General features: G+C 44.0%; 1 protein-coding gene and 1 pseudogene across 2 annotated transcripts in view; one reads left to right on the top strand and one right to left on the bottom strand.

The window, feature by feature from the left end:
• Positions 1 to 21,790, bottom strand: part of Arhgef28 (Rho guanine nucleotide exchange factor 28) — a 290,004-nt gene that overhangs the window by 135,395 nt on the left and 132,819 nt on the right. For both annotated transcript variants that reach the window (XM_075976247.1, XM_075976246.1), the window contains exons 6-7: positions 20,923 to 21,103; positions 14,801 to 14,873 (exon numbers count right to left, since the gene is read on the bottom strand). In XM_075976247.1, the coding sequence (XP_075832362.1) occupies positions 14,801 to 14,873; positions 20,923 to 21,103 (254 nt within the window). The remainder of the gene's footprint in view (positions 1 to 14,800; positions 14,874 to 20,922; positions 21,104 to 21,790) is intronic.
• On the top strand, positions 13,116 to 13,433 carry LOC142852828 (large ribosomal subunit protein eL36 pseudogene; annotated as a pseudogene).

The following is a 21,790-nucleotide window of genomic DNA, read 5'->3' as shown; positions in this document are numbered from 1 at the left end:
TACATCCCTGGGGGTCTCGGGGTCTTTTCTATGATCTCAGCTTCACAGCCCCCAAGGACCTTTCTGATGTGGTCTCAGAGAAATGCCAGGAATTTCCCCAGACAGTTCAAAAACTGGACATTCCCTACCCTTTGGTCTCTCCTGCTAATTTCAGTTGCCTTCTACCTCAAACCTCCAAGTGGATTGATTCAAGCTCTTAGCACAGCCAGAGATGGGGGTCAGTCTATGTTTCTGCATAGGAAATGTGCAAGGCCTCATTGAAAGGCTCTCAACGACAAACCAGGTGGCAAGGGTGACAGACTGGAAAGACGGAATAGGAAGTGATGGAGGCAAGAACAGAACAGCCTCAACTCCACTGGTCGCATTTTTGTTAACACCGAAGAATAACTGAGTTCGGGCTGGAGGGATGGCTCAGGTGACAAGAGCACTTGCTGCACTTACAGAGGACCCAAGCTCAGTTCTCAGCACCCACAACTGCTGGCAACTTCAGCTCCAGGGAATCTGACATCCTTTTCTGACCTCTACTGGCACCCACACATACATGTGTGCATACTCACACACAACATACAAACATACACATAGGTAAAAATGGTTTTTTTTTTTTTAAGGAATAACTGATTTATCTTAGACTAAGCAAGCACACTACAGTGACACTGGACAACTGTGTATTGATCATAAACTCATAATGTTTATTATGTTTCTTGATAAAAATGAAAGCATAATAACCTCAATTTTGTGCAGTTGTGTCAACTCTTCTCAACAGAGAAAAGAGATGAGGTTGTACTGATGGCTGGTACTTAATGCCAGCTTTCACATGAACTTCCGAATATGGCCTCTGGGTGGCGGAAGAGTAACATTTGCGTGAAGAACAGCCATACAAGCAAAAACAGACCGGTTTTGCCTTTGAGACTGTACCCTTTCAGTGCCAAAAGTCCAAAGCAAACAGTTAAAATAAGTTTTCCAGCCCTCTTCACAGATGCACAGAATTGGTGCAAATCGCCTACCGTGGTGTTTGCCACCTAGGGGTAGCTGAGGAAGCCCTTTGGAAACTCATACCAACATGATAAAACTTCAGGTAGAGAAGATGGGGGCAATGTGCCAAAGAAGAGAGTGGCCAGAACCAAGGTTCCAGGAGCACACCTGCACCTGAGAGGATGGGGACCACACAACTCCATCCTTCTGGCTACCGGCTATGCCCTTAACGCCACTCCAGACCACTGTATCCCTAAAGCATTCCATACATGCAGGCTCTTCTTTATTCTGAAGCGCACCTTGGGAAGCAGGATATGGCCTGTTATCTCTTTGCAACATCGTTAAGCTTTCTCCCTCAGTCCCATCCTTAAATGACCATGATCTTAGCATATTTCCAATCCTACATTTTCCCTTACAGCCTCCTGTGACATTATTATTATTATTATTATTATACAACTGTTGTAGAAAATGGACATATTGGAGGTAATCATATGTGAAAGAAGCCAGTTTCAGAAAGACAAATATTATCTATTTTTTTCATTTGTGGTTACTAGATTTTATATAAATACATAAATCATGTATGTATGTATGTATGTATATACATAGTAATGAAGGAAGTAAAACTGGGGGCAAAGTAGACTAACAGGATGTGAGGGAGGATGAGAAAAGAGGGAAGCAGGCATGGGGGTAGACTCAAATATAATATTTACTTGGTAAAAAACGTAAGACAATAAAATTTCAAATATTTTTAAGATCTGCTACATATACTCCATAATAAAATGATAGATTTCCATTATAACTACTTTTAACTTTAAAAATAAATTTCAGATATATAAAAATCCTCACCCTAAAGTTACTCTTTAAATTCTGTGAAAATGTGCAGATTCAGATTCATAGCTCATCTTTCATTAACTTAGAAGCACTAGCCAGAATACCTCAGGGTCCCTCAGAGAATAAAGTGCTCATTCTACTGGGGTTTAATTAAATTGCTCCGGGAGACTTTCTGTTAAATTAGTGTGCTCCTTTTACACTAGCCCAGGGTACCACCAATTGCACGGTGCAATCAAACCACTCGTTGCTATAGCAACCCTTGGTTGATAATAGTATCAGTAACTCTAACTATTCTGCTTTAAGGGCCTGTTAATGTCTTCAAGGTCCACCCACAAGGAAATCTAAATCGCACTTACCCAACTCGATAAACATGTTTTTTAAAATGTTGCCAAACCGTAATAAAACGAGAGATCATCGCTAATACTCATGTTCACTAATGACACAGCACCAACAAACAGGGATTCTTACCCCAGGGATAAGTAGCTGCAAGATTAGGATCAAGGTCTCATTAAGATTTGCCTGGAGAAAAGCTTACCTCCATGGATGAGCTTTATTACCTCTTCTTGTAAAATGGAGCCAGAGTGGAGACTTATGCAACAGAAAGCGAGCCAGAACCTCTCAACAGTCCTGGGGCTAAACATGGGACCCTTCCTCCAGAAAGGACAGAGAAATGCTCTCACCAGAGCCAAGTTGCTTTCCACCATCCCACTTCACGGTTGATGGCCACACCTAACAGAGACTGGCAGACGTGTCCTGCACTTAGCTGGCCAGCTGGTGGCCACATCCATGTGCTCTGCCTCTCGATCAAATAAAACAGCGCCCTAATAATGCTTATCCTCACCCTACAGCCTCTAGCAACACAGTAATTCACACATCCACTGTGCTCTTGGAGGTGTGTCACATTCCTTATTGGGAAGGCTGAGGCAGGGGGTCATGTAGTAAGTTCCAGGACAGCCTGAGCTACACAAGATGATATCCTGTCTCACAAAACAAAACCAAACAGTCTTTTACTGCGTGCTTTTCTCCTCTTGTGCAGTAAATGCATTCTGGAAACAGACTTTGGACTGGGATCAAATTGGTCTGGTGATGCGGGAGTCCCCTCTGTGTGTTGTGATTACCATTAATGAATAAAGAAACTGCCTTGGCCTGTTGATAGGGCAGAACTTAGGTAGGTGGGGAGGACTGGACTGAATGCTGGGAGGAAGAAGGCAGAGTCAGGGAGACACCATGGAGCCGCCAGAGTCAGACATGCTGAATCTTTGCCGGTAAGCCACTGCCATGTGGTGATATATAGATTAATGGAGATGGGCTAAATTAAGGTGTAAGAGTTAGCCAATAAGAAGTTAGAGCTAATGGGCCAAGCAGTGATTTAATTAATATAGTTTGTGTGTTTATTTTGGTTCTGGGCAGCTGGGACAAACAAGCGGCCGCTTTTTGCAACAGTCTGGGAATGAACAATTGTATCCCCTGCCCGTTACATACAAGGTGGGGGATCAAGAAGTCCCCCACCCACCTACATTCATCTGATGGGATATGGTGGGTGTCAGGGCAGCTCTGGATGGGGAGAAGAAGGGAAGTTGCTTGCTGTATTAAATTGCTAATTCAAACACCTGCAGTAACAGCACAATCTCATTACTAAAGTCTGATCACCAGGCTAACTGGACAGACGTGGGCTCTGTCCCCCGCTTCTTCCCACACGTGTAGCTCTGCCCCCTCTCTCGTGTGCACCAAGGTTTCACTGCTGACTTACTCACTTCCTTCTGCTGCTTAGTGTTTCACCCCAACATGAACATGCAGCTAATATAGCAAAGGAGATACTCTTAAATCACGAACTATTTATTATAATGCTTGAACTTCTATTGAATTTCTCCCTTTTTCCCCAAGTGGGAATATTAATGGGCGCGCTCATGCTGCTGGCCCTGGTAAGGCATGGGGGAAACAATGAGGCGGTTATCCACAAAAGTCCCAATGAGTCCTTTCCTCCAAGAGCCCACACATTAGGCAAGCCCACGAGCTCAAATCATCCCAGTGGAGTTACAGCAGCAGAGACACCCATGCAAATCTGTGTGCTCTGGCCCCCAGGGACTTCCCCCTGCGCTGGCTAAGGCTCACTTTATTTTTACATCTGGAATTACTCAGAAGACAAAATGGCATCTTCATGAAATACTTTTAGCTAAATTATTCTTAATACTTCTTTTCTGAGCTACAACAGTAATTGTTTAAGGAAACTTGAAAAGCAAGTATCAGTATAACCACCAACAGACGAGAATATAGCAATTTTAATGTAGGTGAAGCTTATCTAGCCTTGCACAATGTACACAGCACACTTGTGCACACAGCACACCAGCCATTTGGTTAGGGCACACCACAATTCATTTGGCTTTAGCATGGTCCACGGTGTGCAACCATCCCCCACCATCAATTTTAGAACATCTTCCTCATGCCAACATGAAAACCCACAGCCATGACCAATCAACTGCCCTCTGACCTCCTTCCCACAGCCCAGCCCTGGCAACCACTACCCTCATTTCTCTCAGTGCTTTGCCTACTTAAGGTATTTTATACAGGCAGAATTGTGTGACCTTTTGTAACTGGCTTTATTAACACAGCACCATGTCTTCAAGCACTATATCAGTACTTCTTTATTTTTTAATGGTTAAAATCTTTACTTGGGGGTGGGGGTAGAAAGAAGGTTCTGTGATGAAGAACACTTGCTGATCTTCCAGAGGACAGGAGTTTCGTTCCCAAGACCCATGTCAAGAAGCTCACAACAACCTGTAACTCTGCTTTTATTAAATGGGAAAAAAAGAAACAAAGAAAAAATAAAAACGAAACTCAACTACAGAATTATTATTAGTACCGATGCTCCAAATTTTCTATGTTTGAGTGAAGTAAAACAGAAGTTGCCACACAAAAGGGCTACATGTGAACTATGGAAAAGTGTAAGCCAGCAAGCACAAATACAGCCCCTATGTGTGTTTTAAAAGTATCAAACACTGGGGAGGGGGAAATAAACATGTAAGGAAGAGTTCTGGACTTAAACACATCTCACCTGAAATTTAACACAAACACAGTTCATGATTTTTTTAAATGTTTATTTTACTTTTGCATATGTATGTGTGATGTATACATGTATGTGTTCATATATGCAGAGGAACGCTTGTGTTCACATGTGCATGGGTATGTGTATGCCAGAGGCTGATACCGGTTGTCCCTCTTCCGTCACTGTCTACTTTGTTTACTGAGTCGGGCAGTGTCGACCATCAGGCTGCTCTCCAAGGGGAGACTGCCCGCAAGGAACCCCAGAGCCCGCCTCTACCTCACAAGTGCTGGGATACAGGCACTGGCCCCATTTTTGATTTAGGTTCTGGGAATTGGAACTCCGGCCCCCATACCTGGAAAGCACAAACTTTATTCACAAAACCATCTTCCTCAGCCCAACTTTAAAAGCCATGGCATGAAGAAAAGGTTTGGATGCTAGTGAATGCTATGACCAAAAAAAAAGTGCTTTTGAGTTAAGCTACACATTTGATTGGTATTCTGAAAATATTTAGGGGAACATGTGAGATTATTTTAAGAACATTTGATCCTCTGATCTTCAGAAAAATGTACCTGGTATAAACTAGCGCTGCCATGGGCATCCACGTAGAATGGAAATTACTTTTTTCTTTTTCTTTTCAACAGTCATCATACAAGTTTGTATGCAGACGTGAGTCTCTTTCCTCTTGAGTGTATGTCATATGATGACTCTTTCATATGTACCTTATGAACTTCTACACCTGTGCACATTCCATCCCTAGGCTCTCATGGGGGAAAGATTCAATCATGGGCTGGGAGGCAGACAACCTCTGCCTCAAAATGTGGTTGTGATCATCAATAAGTAGAAGCTCTAAGAAAAAAGTCATTAGATTGCAAAGTGAAATTAGGGCATTAATTTTCTGAATTTAGTCAACTGCTTAAATAAGATGAAGGAAGTCGCCTTTCAAAGAGACAAACAACGTGTGACTTCCCTTTAGGGTTGTCACAGTCTAAGTGAGTAGACTCACTGAGAGTCTACTTCAAGAAAGGGATTCTTTGCCTGCATGTTTAGGATAAACTATTGAAAACTATTTCTCCTTAGCTGAGTTGTACACTCATCCCAAGTCTGAAAAGTTGACTCATCTGGAAGAAAGAATCTAAATTAATCCATCACCTCGAGGTGAACTCTGGGGAGCCCCTGGCCTCTGAGCCACACAAGGTGGTTCAACCAGATGGTCTGTTCCAGTGCAAACCACATCCTTCAGTTCTGTGATGCAGTGGAAGATGAGAAGACTTTTTGTTTGAGGATGGGAAAAAGCTGATATCGTTCTAACAGTGTACATGATGGGCCTGCTCTCAGCTTGACAGCCTGTCTTTATCCTTGGACCATTACTGATGGAAGTAGTTTTCTTTTGGGAGAAACAACACTAGCAAACTCGATCTCTAGAAACAATCTGGGGAAGGATGTGCTTCCCAGTAGAGTGAAGGAAGTAATTACAAACCACTTCTGGCTTAGAGGAATGATAACTACAGTCTTTTTGTGGTCTCTCCTTTTTTTTTTTTTTTGAGAAACTGCTGTACTTGTTTCCATATTGGCTGCACCAGCTTATACCACTACCTCATCAAGACAGCTGCACATATGAACTCACAGTGGTCGGGACAGCATACGCAAGACCTGTTCAGTCCCAACTCAGGCACAATCCCATCCCTAGCTGTGGAGCTATTGGCAATTGCTAGATGCCAGGAGGGGGAGAGACAGTATTCTCTAAGACTCTGGCCCCTGGTTAGTTGACCATGCTCCCATGCAAGACCACAGATCCAAGAATAAAAGGGCAGCCAGCACAAATTAGTTTTGAATGATTAAAAAAAAATAGGATACAAAATTAGAAGGATAAGGAATGGGGGTGCTGAATCTGAGAGAGTTGGGGGACAAGGGGTGGATATGACCAAAGCAAGTTATCTGAAGCTCTCCAAGAACTAACAAAACATTTTAACTAATACAGGCACACACACACTGAAGACAAGTATCAGAGAAATTCACATTTCTATCATGGCTTTGATTTCAGAGCCTATAAATTCCTCTTTTCTAATTTTAAAATATCTAAGGTGTTATAAACCACAGTCACCCTGCTGTGCTATGGAAGAATATGTTCCTTTTACATGACAGTATGTTGGCAGCTGTTATCCAGATTCCCCATAATACCTCCTCCCTCTCCCCAACCTCCCACCTTCTCAGCCCCTAATAATCAATTTTCTATTTTGTCCTGTGATATCAACTCTTGTGACTCCCACTAATGGCTGAGAAAGTACACTATTTATCTTTCTGTGCCTTCCATTTTAAATTATTGAAAATGCCCAAATTCTTTGTCATTGTCGTCATCATTTTTTGAGACAGGGTTTCTCTGTGTAGCCCTGACTGTCCTGGAACTAACTCTCTCTCTCTCTCTCTCTCTCTCTCTCTCTCTCTCTCTCTCTCTCTATCTCTCTCTCTCTCTCTTTGTAAACCAGACTGTCCTCAAACTCACTGAGATCAGCCTGCCTCTGCCTCCAGAGTGCTAGGATTAAAAGCATGTGCCACCACCACTGCCCAGCTTCCCGACTGGGCAGGCCTTAGATACCCCAAACTAGAGGAGGAGGTGGTTGTACCTTCAATTAAGCCATCATCTTAGAAAATGTCTTCCTCGATGATATCCTCAATCCCCAACAGCTCAGTTCTCAACTGTCCCAGCTTAAAGTGCTTACATCTTGATGAAACACTTGGACCACATGCAAATATTCTAAAAAGCTCCGAGTTACAGTATTTAAAATAAAACACCTTAGAAAGGAAACTGTGTGGGTAACAGCCCTCTTGCTCTCCCCGTATGGTCTAACAGGAAATACTCAGATATGGAGAACCAGCCAACCAGTCCTCCACGAACTACATGCTCACTTCCAGTCACATAACACACACACTTTCACCACTAGCTACACTTGGGTGTCCGCTGGAGCTACTTAACTTAGACTTCGAACCAGGCGTCAGGCCTAGGCCACCACTACACCAGATACTGAGCCCGTGCCTCACTTTAAGTATTAAATGACACTGCACCTCTGCTCCCTCCACCTTCCTCTGTCATTTCCAACCAAGCAAACAGGGCTCCGAGGAGCTTTCAAAACGCTGAAAAGCCAGTTCATGGCAGAGCAGGGCTCTGAGCTGTCGGCTTGCTGCCTGGCAACACGTATCATCAGGACGAGTCCGAGCACGCAGGCCACAAATTTCCCAGTGACAAAAGTTTAAGATTAGCATTTTCCAGGCACCGATCCTGATGTTATGTTTTTTCCATCACACTAACACCAGAGAGACTTCTAGATCAGCAGTGTGAACATGCAATAAACAGATTCTCTTGTCTGGGAGTGGTTAGGCTATGGAGAGCAATGGGTAAAGCGATAGACAGCCAACTGACTTCTGATTGCCCAGACAGAAGGTGCTACTGAAGAAAAATCACTTCTGAGCTACTTCTCATGAAGAAAAGTCAATTCTTAACTCTCAGAAATGGCCCTTTCCCATGACCACTAGTGCGCATGCTCCATGCGCGCCCTCCGCTTCCTTTGCTTCACGCCCACAGACTTGGTGGTTAAGACAAGGCCTGGCAAACAGCAAGTCTTCGAAAATGGTGGAAACAACCACTGAGAGTGGAGGTGAGAGCAGGGGTCTCGTTGCTTGTTCTTGGTTACCACTGAATCTCCAGGCCTACAATAGCGCCCAGCACAAAGTAGACACAAAATAGTTAGCAGGCAAGGAGAGAACCCGCAGGGCTGTGTGGGTTCCTGGCCTCCCTCATCAGATCCACACAGGCCAACAGCTGAGCCTGCCCAGCCCCAAAGGAAATGGTTTTGCCCTGTTGGAACTCAAGTTCCAATCCCCATTTCCGGTTACCTTGTTAATGAAACTATTGAGGGAGATAATATGGAGAGACACTGTTACAATAAAGTCATAGACACAGAAGTTTAGACAGCATATCACACAGATGGTTTATCCCAGCTATAAATTTTTTAATAGATTAGTATGATCAAATTCTATTGCTTACATGGACCATAATAAAATCTATGCATTTCTGTAATTAAAATATGGTTGTTGGGGGCTGCAGACCCCTGGCCCCTTGACTTTCTGTGCCTACCTCAGACCCTTTGCCTGCTGGAGTGAACTGAGCAAAACAACTTGTTTACCTGTGCCTGCATCTGCTGTGAGCAAGAGACCCTGATGGCAGGGGATTGGGTTTTGTTGAGGCCTGCAGAAGAAAGATTCTGAGAGCTGGGGCATGGCTATCAGTTAAGGATCCCTATATCAGCTTCCCGGGAGCACAATAAACTTGGCATTCTTGTATCAAGGATAACCTGTGTCCCCATCTGTCTGTGTATGTGTGTTTTTAAGTCTCCAGGCCCCTTTCCTGATTTTCGTACCGACCTGTAATGGCATGGGCATTACATATGGTAATAAAATAAATGTTAAAAAATGAAAAAGAACCTGGATTTGAACAATGGTACCTGGGCTGTAATAGTTCACAGCTTGCACTATGACCAACAAGCTCCAAGCAAGCAGGGCCTCTTATACACCAAGAACTGTGGGAACCAGTTACCGTGGCTCACAAATTTAATCTCAGCATTCAAGAGGTAGAAAGGCCAAGCGGCTTCATATTCAGGGAGGTCTGGGTCTCAAAAGCACAGAACTATAAAGAGAATTGTGGCAGGGCACTAGGAGGTACAGAGAGCCTCAGGCACACAAGACGACCCTGAGTGGTTTTCTATGTGCCTCCCTAGGCTGTCTGCAGAGAATGTCACTATGATGACAGATGCGGAGAACCTAGGTGGTGGAAGAGAAAATGCGGTAAGAGGAAGGGTCAGGAAAGATGTGGGATGACATCACTCTCCATAGAACCTTCCTCAGCCCACCTCCTAAGGCTCTTTCATTCATCAGCTGAGTTGAATGAGGTTATGCAAGTTCCTAATTCTTGACTTAGTAGAACCTGTGACACATCAAATGCATTCTGGGGATCTAAGTCAGGATGCACAGAGAGCATTTTCTATGTGCTTGGTGAAAGAACCCTTACTTTCCAGAACACCATCTAGGTCAGTGATTTGCTCTTCAGAAAATCCTGGGGCATAAAGCAAACACGGTGGTGTGTGCCTGCAACCTCGTAGCTTGGAAGGGGGAGACAGGAGGGTAATAAAATTAAAGTCATCCTTGGTTACATAAAAAATTTAAGGCCAGCCTGGTCTACATGAGATCCTTTCTCAAGGAATTCGGAAAATAACACAAAAGAAAATCCCAGGGTAAAGAGACTGATAAGAATAAGACAAAGAGCTGGGTGGTAGTGGTGCACGCCTTTAATCCCAGCACTCGGGAGGCAGAGGCAGGCGGTTCTCTGTGAGTTTGAGGCCAGCATGGTCTACAAGAGCTAGTTCCAGGACAGGCTCCAGGCTCCAAAGCTACAGAAGGCAAGAGAGAGAATGGAGCGTATTTCTCTTCAAATGTCTAAATGACTTTGGGGTCTATGGTGGTTTGAATGGGAGTGGCTCCCATAGGTGCATGTATTGAGTGCTTAGTTGCCAGGGAATGAAACTCTTTGAAAGGATTAGAAGGATCGGGAGAGGTGTACTTGCTGGAAAAAAGGTGTCACTGGGGGAGGGGGATGGGTTTTAAGATGTCAAAGCCCATGCCAGACCCAATCTCTCTCTCTCCCTTCCCCCTTCACTCTGCCTGCAGACCACCATGCAGCTCTCAGCCACTGCTCCAGCACCCATGGGTGCCGCCATGCTCCACACCATCATGAACTACACCTCTGGAATTGTAAGCAAGCCCCCAATTAAACATTATCTTTTATAAAAGAGTTGCCTTGGCTATGGTGTCTCTTTGCAGCAAAAGGATGGGGACTAGACAGGGCCATTTAATTTGTTCAGAATAACTTCTCATTATTCTTCAAGTACAATTGCAATCATGACATTATAAAACCATAACTGGTTCACAAGAATAATAATAAAATCATTTATCATGCTAACAAAGACAGCAAAGTTAATTTCCAGGCTAAAGTTATTACAGTTCTTTACTCTTATGACAGCCGCAGACACCAGTTCCTCCACCCAGACTCATTACCATAGCAGGGAGAGAGGGGCACAATCTATCTAATCTCTAATGCACCTCAAAGAGATGGTCAGTTTAACATCGAGGAGAATGAGACACTTTTATCTTCAGGAAGTGTGTCTTCCAGGTGAGTCTTGTGTGGGCACCTAAGTGTCTTCACTTTAGTGGAACGCTGCTCTTACTGGAGGGTACAAACAGCTTCTAACTTCCTTCAACGCTTTCTAGAAGGTCTGCAAAATGTGCCTCTTAGTTATGTGCACCTAGGGGACTAGGGTTTCTTGCCAAATCTTCTTGGTTTAGTGCCTGAAGTCCTGTTCACCTGATTGTCCCATAGACCCATCAAGCCCAATCTGCCTAAAATTGAATACATTGTGTGTCATAGTTCTGCCTCCTAGTCCACCCCAAAACGTGGCCCAAGCAAAGAATGTCCTTCCTCCCAACACTCATCTCCCTCCCCACAACATTCTTCTAGCCAACCTCACCTAAGGAGACATTCATCTAGCCAACCTCACCTAAGGAGACATTCATCTAGCCAACCTCACCTAAGATGACATTCATCTAGCCAACCACACCTAAGATGACATTTATCTAGCCAACCTCACCTAAGGAGACATTCATCTAGCCAACCTCACCTAAGATGACATTTATCTAGCCAACCTCTCCTAAGATGACATTCATCCAGCCCCATCTTGCCCAAGACAATATTCATCTATTCTCATCTCAACCCTGGCCCTACCTTGCCTTCTTCATGGCTTTCTAAAGCCCTCTAGCCAGTCTCCTGCCTCCCATTTGAACTTTCGACTGGAATCTCCATTATTCTAGGGTGACCTTCCCAAACAGCTGTGTAAAACAGTTCCCAGAATTCTCAGGGAATAGCTCCAGCCCCTTGAGTCTTCCTGAAGCCCTGACAACCTGGTTGCTCTCAAACCTGTGTTCTTGGTGTTTCTACCACCACACTTTGGTGTGCAGATGGGAAAATGGCCTTCATTCTTCCCATTCATCTCCACTATCTGGAATTCCCTTCCCTCACTAAGATCCTAACTCAGGGACATATCTTCCGTGGCACCTGCCTTGACCATGCCACTGTCGCAGGCTGCAACATGCTTGAAAGTGACTTACGGGGCACTTCCCAAACTCTGCCTGGAGAGGTTGCTTTCCTGTCCAGCCACAACTGCAAGTCATCCACCAACCTGCAGCACAGCTCAAGAACTTCAAAATCTAGCACTGACTTAGACTTCATTTTATTCTGAATTAGTTTAACAGTGGAAAATAAGGGAAGATAGAGACGTGAGATAATCTTTATAAAAAAATCAGAGGTTGACTTTTAAAAGGTCTGGAGGTGATCTAAAGATGTTCTGAACAGTCAGAACTGGCAAGTCAGAAACTTACCACCAAGTATGTCTATCAGCCCAGTAAGAAGTCTGCCTGGCTACAATACAGCAGTAGAGGTGGGCTTGGAGCTTACCAACGCTTCTGGCACAAGATCAGGAAGAAGTCTCTCACATAATCTTCAAAGAAAAAACATAGCACTACCTAGGCTACCGCCTTGGGCAGACAGAGCATCCAGGAGCAGCACTCCCAGAGGAGAGCCATGGGAGTTCCTCTTACCCAGGCCCAGGAGGAACACTGCTCCTTCAACCCAGCAGCAGGTGCTGTGTGTGGAGGCCACACAGACCCCAGCAAGTCTTCATAAGTACTCGTTCTCAAGGCTTCTTTTCAGTCAACAAAGAAGCAAAGAACCTAGGGTTACACTATCTGTCAAATACTGGAAATCCAGCTGTTCTGTGCTGCTAATTAAAAACAGGATCAAGTACTAACCAGCTGTTACCACTCACAGCAAAGAAACAAGGGTCTGGCGGCATCTGTCCCTGACTCCTGCATCTGGAACCGTGATTCTCGGTACCATCAGTCTGGCATTCCTTTATATTCTCTGATATTTCATGAAGCCCTAGCACTATCCCAAAAGTAAATTGATAATTCTGTTCCACAGATATATGAATAACCTTATATGTACACATAATTTCAAAATAAAGAAAACACTGTAATATCCTAGCTAAAATAGGAATATAATACTCTAGCTAAAATATGCAGCAAAAGAAACTAATAATAAGACTATTTGTATTTCAGCATTAACAATATTCTCCTGTGTTGTAGCAGCCACCACCAAAGAGCAGCAGCCATGGCCCTGGGTTATCCCATGGCTGTGGGTCTCAACAAGAGTCACAAGGTGACAAAGAATGTCAGCAAGCCCAGGCAGAGTCGGCACCACGAGGGTCCTCACCAATGACACCAAGTTCGTATGGGACATGATCCAGGAGGTGTGCGACTTCATGCCCATGAGCAGCATGCCATGGAGCTGTTCAGGGTGTCCAAACACAAGCGCATGCAGGAGTTCATCATGAAGAGCGTGGGCACGCAAATGCACACCAACAGGAAGCGGGAGGAGCTGAGCAACGTGCTGGTGGCCATGAGGAAGGCCAGGGCCAAGAAGGATTGATGCCCCTGCCCTACCTCCCTTCCCAACGAACGTTTATGCTGAAAACAGACAACAACAAACAAAACACAATGTTTTCCTATCAATGTCTGGTTTTAGAGGGAAATTAAGATTTTTGTTTCACATGAGAAACACAATAATATGCAAAAAGGCAAGTAAAACTTACTATTGGAATTATTTGTATAGGGAAAAAGGAAAATATGTGAACTATAGTAAGGCTTTTTTAAAAAAAAATATGACCTCCCCCAGAAAAAACTGCCACATTGAATAGAATGAGGAGCAATGGCATTCCTGATGGCAAACCAAGTACTCTGAAAAAGGGTGGCTGAGTGATGTCTTATGCCTTGATATAGCATAATATATATAGCAGAACTGCATTCAAACTTGGTATCCGCTCTATAGGACCAACTTCTGGGTTTTTAGGACTGTTCTGCACCCTGATAAATACCCCTGGTACCTCATCTCTAGATGATAGCAGTACTGTCCACTCCTCATGCCAACAAACAAACTTACTTTCATGCTTCTGGGAGCATCCCCATAAAGATCCACTGGTCCAGTTGAGTTTTATAAAGCTTGAATGAGCAAAGAACAAAGCTAACTTTGGAGAAAACCAGGGCATGGGGAAATGTAGTGATATAAGCGGTGGGGCTGCATTCCCAGCACCCCGGCCGCCTGGCTAGCTTACGCCCCGAAATAATTACACGGACACTGTATTCTTTTAATCACTGCTTGGCCCATTTCTATCTAGCCTCTTCTAGGCTAATTCTCACATATTAATTTAGCCCATTTCTAATCATTTGTGTGTAGCACCCCAAGGTGCGCTTACCGGGAAGATTCTAGCCTACGTCCATCCTGGGTCAGAGCTTCATCGCGTGTGTCTGCCCAGGAGCCGGGAGCATGGCGTCTCTCTGAGGCATCTGTCCCCGAGAGGAGAGTTGTCGAGTCTGAGCTCACTTCCTCTTTCTCCCAGCATTCTGTTCTGTTTTCTCCACCCACCTGTGTTCTAACCTATGAGGGCCAGCCAAGCAGTTTCTTTCTCTTTTTTTTTTAACCAATGACCTTCCTCCATCAGGGAAACACACACACACACACACACACACACACACACACACAAGGCTGAGATGGAGCTCTGAAGAGCTGGACCACAAGGACCTGGCCCAGGGCTAGCAAATGTGTGAACGCTTGCTGAATAATAAGAAGCAAACATAATGGCGCACCATGCACAGACCCAAGGGTATGTTGTATCCCACAACCCCAGAGCTTATCTCTACACCTCTTATTTCCCAGTATGCTTTACTGTGTACTCAAACAGACTGATTAGCGATCCCTGCATTTTCTGGGTTCCCAGCATGGGGCAGGGGCAGGCATACCTTCTTCAGTTTCTACAGCTCCAGAAGGCATGGTTGGTCGTCTCTCTTCTGTCTTTGCTTCTTGCTCAAGAGCCTACAAGATAAAGCAGGGGAAATTGCTGAAAACCATTTGGGCCCCAGATGTGCAAATGAGAGGTAAAAAAAAAGCCCCATCACAGATCTCAGAGTTGGAAAAACTGGCAAGGAAAGTGTGTGTGTGTGTGTGTGTGTGTGTGTGTGTGTGTGTGTGTGTGTGTGTTAGGAGTGATGGTAAACCCTGGTAGAGTATTCAAGGAGGACAAGAGAAGTCAGATGAAACCCAGAGGCACTTTTTTTACATTTCATAACCACAAGTTTCTCAGGAATACCATGTATGAACCACAGCAAGGAACCTTGAGACAAAAAGAAAGAAGTGAGTGTTGGCACACCTACCCAACTGGAGTCTCCTAGACCCACATCATACACAGGCGATGTGAGAGACCTGGTAAGGAGGTAGGACCACAGTCAGAGTGTATCCAGAGTGACCACAGGTCAGAAAGTATGCAGGCTGGTACAGATTGTCCCTGGCTGGATCCAAGTTGCTGCGCGAGCTCAAAGCCAAGGCAAAAAGCTGCCCTCTTGAGACCATAATGATTTCCTTAGCCCATGAAGATAGGAGGAAACACAGAATCATATGTTCATGAGCTGACCACTTATGCAGCCCAAGATGATATCAGTATAGGGTTCTACAATAAATCTTTAGCCTCCTTGGGTGGAAAATCACACAACTAACATAGCTGGTTAGCCCTCCCACAAAATTAGGCTGGCAGATCGAGTGTCCCATTCACTGTCTATTCTAGAACATCCAAAGGTCAGAATATGTACCCGTTGTAGCAAGCTACAAAGGGGCGGTGGGCGCTAAGTATCTAGATATACACCGTAGGCTACCTCTGCCAGTGTCCCCTATAAGAAGTGCTTTCCTCTCTTCTGGGCCCCAGAAGATTAGGAAAGGACTAGACCACATCTACAATGGATGTATGCTACCAAGGAACTATGATTTAGTTTTCATTGTCAACTTGATACAGTCTAGAGTCACCTGGGAAGAGGGCATCTCAGTTGAAGAATTCTCTTGATCAGATTGGCCTATGGCCATGTCTACTAGAGACTATCTTGTTCGATGATTGATGTCTACAGCCCACTATAGACAGTGCCAACCTAGGCAGGTAGACCTGGGCTATTAAGGAAGCTAGCAGAATCAGCTTAGGAGGCTCATCAGTTAAGAGCATTTGCTGCTCTTCCAGATGACCTGGGTTCAATTCCCAGCAGTTGCTTGGTAGCTTACAATCACCAAAAATTCAAGTTCCAAGGAATCTGATCACCTCTTTTGACCCCCTACAGGTATCAGGCAGGCCAAACATTCATACACATAAAACAAAACAAATAATCTAAAAAAAAAAAGAAAGAAAGCTAGAAAGTGGAGCATGAGCCAGTGAACCAGTCAGTAAGCATCACGGTTGGTCAAATAAACCCCATCCTCCCCGACAGTGATTTTGGCAGTGGTGTTTATCATAGCCTCAGACAACAAACTGGAGCAGGGTGGTACCTAGCATGAGGCGTGGAGCTCGGAAGAGGGGTCACCATCCAAGCCCAAGGCCCAAGATAACCATCTGCCCTCTGTTTACCCTGGGACAACCTTGACCTTTGAGAAAGGCACATCAGACAACATTAGTTTTTTTATTACAAAACTAAATGTGAAATAAAACACTTAACCTTTTTCTTGTAAATGAGAGGTATAAAAACTTAGTTTTTATTCTTAAAACCATTTCAGAATACACTTTAATAACTTAGAGTACCTAGTTGACTTATCTGCTAGAGTTCAGTGCTAGAACCGCATTTACCAGCACACTGACTAATACAAACGGCCTTTGTTAGGAAGAGATGGGATGTTCTATTGGGAACTCACCAAGGCCAGCTGGCCTGGGTCTGAAAAACCATGGGATAAATTTGGACTAGCTGAACATAGCGGACAATGAGGAAGAATGGGAACTCAAGAACAATCGCAGTGGGTTTTTGATCCTACTGCACGTACTGGCTTTGGGAGAGCCTAGGCAGTTTGGATGCTCACCTTAGGAGACCTGGATAGAGGTGGGTGGTCCTTGGGCTTCCCACAGGTCAGGGAACCCTGATTGCTCTTTGAGCAGATGAGGGAGGGTGACTTGATCGGGGGAGGGGGAGGGAAATGGGAGGCAGTGGTGGGGAGGAGGCAGAAATCCTTAATAAATAAATAAATTAAAAAAAAAAAAGTAAAAAAAAAGGCAACTCTAAAAAAAAAGCATGAGAAGGTACAGGCAAGTTCTTGCTTATCACAGGCTGTCTATCTGACAGGCTGTCAGTTCAATCCCCAACACAACACAGCAAAATAAAACAAACCAACAAAATATATACATAGACATATTTAGATTGCTATACATGCATGTGTAGCAAGAGACTGTTTTTTTTTTACTTTTTTAAATCCTTCACTAAATTTTATTGATTTATTTATTTTGTGTATGTGTGCATTTATGTGTGTGGCATTCATGTGCTGGTGTGTGTGTGTGAGTGTGTGTGTATGTGATAGTGAGTGTGTGTGTGTGTGTGTGTGTGTGTGTGTGTGTGTGTGCAACAGAGGACATCTCACAGGGGTTGATTCTTTCCTTCCACTGTGTGTGTCCCCAGGGTGGAACTCAGACCATCAAGTCTGGCTCCAAGTGCTTGTTACCTGCTGAACCACTTTGCCAGCCTAAATTTCTTACCATTTATCACTGCAGTTTGGATATTCAGCAACAGTTTGGCTTTTAGTACTGTGGTAGTTTAATGAGAATGGCTCCCATAGGCTCATATGTTTGAATGTTTGGTCCTTAGTTAGTAGTACTGTTTTGGAAAAGATTAGGAGGTGTGGTCTTGTTGGCGTGTCACCCCCAGTGACACACCTATGCCTCACCCAGTCTGTCTCTGTCCTCTGTGTCTGGATCTCTCTCTCTCTCTCTCTCTCTCTCTCTCTCTCTCTCTCTCTCTCTCTCTCCTCTCTCTACTGTTCTCAAGCCATGAGTCCCCTCATGATGGTCATGGACTCACCCTCTGAAACTGTAAACAAGTCCCCAATCAAATGCTTTCTTTTGTAAGCTGCCTTGGCCATGGTGTCTCTTCACTGCAATAGAACAGTGACTAAGACAAGCATTTATTACAAACTGGCATTATCTTGACATCAACTACAAGGCAGAGTGAAAACATTAACAGCTCTGACCAAGTGTGGCTTCTAAAGGTGACGAGAGGCATAGTTCTGGTACATGAGAAGGCAAGCTGAGGATTTGAAAAGGTTTCATGATTATGTTCTACAGAGCTGTATGTAACAGAGACAAGCTCAGACTAGTTCGAATGAGCATGTCTCCTTGAGGGGACCGAGTGTGAGGTTCCATGTACCAGACTGTGATCATACAAAAGCAGATTTTAGTACATATCAGATTCAATAAACTTGAATTCTTTTTATTTTCCTCCCTTCTCTCTCTTTTTCTTTCTTATGTTTTGAAACAGGATCTCTGTATGTAGCCCATGCTGGCCTAAAATTTGTAATCTTCCTGTCTTAGCCCCCAGAGCACTCAAATTATAAAAATATATATATATTCTGAGAAACATGTGTGTGTCACTACTCCTGGGTTAGCATGAGTATACTGTATACATATAACATAGGCATCCACATTACTACTTATTATCCACAACTGTCAAAGTGTAGTATAAACACCCCAAATGAGAATTGCCTTTGGGGGCTAGAGTGATAGCTTAGTGGTTAAGAGCACTTTGCTATTACAGATGACTACTGATCAGTTCCCAGCAACCACATGGCAACTCACAACCACCCTTAAGTCTAATTCCAGGGAATCCAACACCCTCCTCTGGTTCTATGAGCACCAGACACACTTATGGTACACACACAATACATGCAGGCAAAACATGCATACACATAAAGTAAAAGTAAATTAATAATTGATAAAAAATAGTCTGCCTTTTGCTTATACGTACAATAACATCTAACCACGTAAGATACTGCATGACCAGTTTTAACTTCAGGAACATGTGGCACCATCTGTCATGGCAGTTGGAGTGGATGGCTGGATGGCAGGAGGAACATTGGCCTTCCTCCCATCTTCCCAGTCCCCTTGTTCACTTCCCAAGCAACAGGATGACAGGAGCAAACCACCACGCCTACTTAATTGGTTCTCTTACGTTTTCATGAAATGAAACCTCAGAAACTCTCTTACCATTGTTATTGCAGAGCCCGCTGCAATAAAATGATCGTGACATCTCATTTTATTCATCCCATAGCTTTGCTGAAGTCAGTCTCTCAAATGTGTGCAATTTCAGCAAACCCAGCTGAAGGAGTCTGCAATGATGCAAATGCCCAAAGAGTTTGCTGCACATGGAACGTGTTCTATTCTTCCTGTTAGTCACCATGTGCTGTGGGACAATGGTCTGTATCCTGTCAATTATATTTTAAATAAATGCTGATTGGCCAGTCACCAGGCAGGAAGTATAGGTGGGACAAACAGACAAGAAGTAGAGGTGGGTCAATGAGAACAGAAGAATTCTGGGAAGAAGGAAGTCTTATTCGGCAGTCCTGACCCAGCCACAGAAGAAGCACAATGTGACTACCTCGCAGAAAAATGTACTGAGTCATGTGGCTAACACAGATAAGAATAATGGGCTAATGTTAAGTTATAAGAGTTAATAAGAAGCCTGAGCTAATGGGACAATCAGTTTATAACTAATGTAGAACTCTGTGTGATTTCTTTGAGACTTAACAACTGTGGAACCGGGCAGAACAGAAACCCCCACAACAGCCATGTGTCATGCAGCTGCTCTCTGAACAGCTCTCCCGGGACCATGCATGTTGCCAGGCTCCATCCCTGTGGGGCTTCTGGGGCCAGACTCCTCTTGAGAATATTGTGCAATGTAGCCCAGCATCTGCCTGGCAGGGACTCGTCACCTTTCGGTACTTCCACGAGAAGCTACAGGATGGCTGGAGGCTTTAATATCATTAAATGACAAATGCTTGAAGCTCGGCCCTCACTTGTGTATACTAAATAGAACCATACATGCCAGAAAATGACATACAAATTTCTAAATCCCAATGGGAGAGAGACCTTGTAGAACATGCTTCACTTGAATTATTCAAATTAAAATTTTACGTGGGATATGCTGATAACATTTATTTGCTATTTAAAACACTTTAATTGCCTTTGTAGTTAATTATATAACATCAACATAGAAGCCAAACTATGATAGATGGCAGTGTCTATTTCTCTGAGCTGATGTTTTAATCTGGTTGAAAGCCTGTGCAGCCAAAGAAAACTGCCTTACAAGTAGATGTGCTTGACACGTGGGGTCACAGGATCTAGACAGAGACCCCCAGGGCAGCTGAGCACTGTCTACCAGACCGAATCAGGTCATAGTCAAAGCAAGTTTGCTTAATAAAAATGAAAAGTACAAATATTCTATATATTTGTGCAGAGAGTATGAACTACTAAGAATGATGAAATGTTTTGATCCTGAGATGTGCAGGCCATAGGAGCCCTCAAATCTGGTGTCACAGACATGACAGGAAAGAGCAAATCTCTATAAAAGGACTATGTTCTCACCTGTCCTGTTCATATACAAACAGGACAGAGGTAAAGATCTAAGTCATAAGAAAGTCCATCAGAACACGCTATGAACTGTAAGGTAAGAATCAGAATACTGTCAAAAAGTAGAGAAAATGAACGGTATTAGGATATTAAAACTTATTTGTGGAAGCCTGGTACCCAGGCACAAGTTTGCAGTTCACGTACAAAGATGGAAGGATCCTAAACTCAAGGATAGCCTGGGCTACACAGCAAGACCCTGTCTCAGAAAACAAAACCCACAACAAAAGAAAGGCAAGCGAAACAAGAATGGACAGACTGCTGCTTCTGAGCTGCCTAAAGCTGCGCTGGTCTCCATTCCGCTGATCAGCGCAGGCTCTAGCTTCGTGACCTCAAGTTTTCATTAGGAAAAAGCCCTGTTTTCGACCAAGCACCGTTCCAAAACAGTGCGTAGATTCCACACGCACTAAAGGAGCATGCACCATGGAGTACGAGAACCGCGGTACAAACCTTGACAAGAAAGGTCCTGTCCCAAAAATACTTCCGGAAGAGCTTGATATCTGCCTCCAGCAAATGCTCGGCTGTGTGGTTAACAGTCAGAGTCAAGGTTTCCGATGAGTGAGCGAACTGTAGAGACGCATCTTCGTGGAGGCGCAGTCGGGAGAAGCCTGGGGACCGGCTACCCTGTAAACTGAACCACCACAGGTCAAAACCCAACAGCTTCACAGAAGCCACCCCCCATCCTGCCCTGATATTACAACTCCGAATGGAAAATGATCCTTCAAAGTCACTTACACACTCAATTACACAAGCGTGTGTAAACAGATCGGGGTCACGCCATCTTTATTTTTCCACTTAGTGGGTGGTTTTTAAAAGGCTGTAACTATTCATAAATAACAAAGCAGTCCTGACTTTAAAGCATAGAAATGTACCTCACTGTTCCACTCACCTTTTAATTGGAAAAGATGTCTCTCCCTTTAATGCAGCTCATGTAGAACAAATTAGCAGGCAACGGATCGCTTGTTAGGCGATTATAATGGAAAACACATAGGATCTCCAGGGAGTACGGAGAGCTTTGGATGTGACAAACAACTGAAAGATTCCTAACCCACTGGTACCACTGTGCTAAATCGCTTCCTCGTGCAAATCAGAACACGCACAGATTTGATTAGGTCATAGTCTTGAACACACTCGCTAACAATGAAACGACAGCCCCAAACTAAGTTCTCGAATATAAGCTTATTTTCTCATCTGTCTCGGCTGGCGAAGAACAACTGTGTTAGCTATCCACCTTCTTGGTGGCTGGAATTACAGCAGCAAATAAGCACAGCTTGTAATATCATGCACTGGTAACAGTAAAGAGGCTCCAGGAGAAAAA

Source organism: Microtus pennsylvanicus, chromosome 6 (genome assembly GCF_037038515.1).
Source record: "Microtus pennsylvanicus isolate mMicPen1 chromosome 6, mMicPen1.hap1, whole genome shotgun sequence".
NCBI lineage: Eukaryota > Metazoa > Chordata > Mammalia > Rodentia > Cricetidae > Microtus > Microtus pennsylvanicus.
Note: the sequence above shows the minus strand (reverse complement) of the source record. Positions and strands in the feature narration are given on the sequence as shown.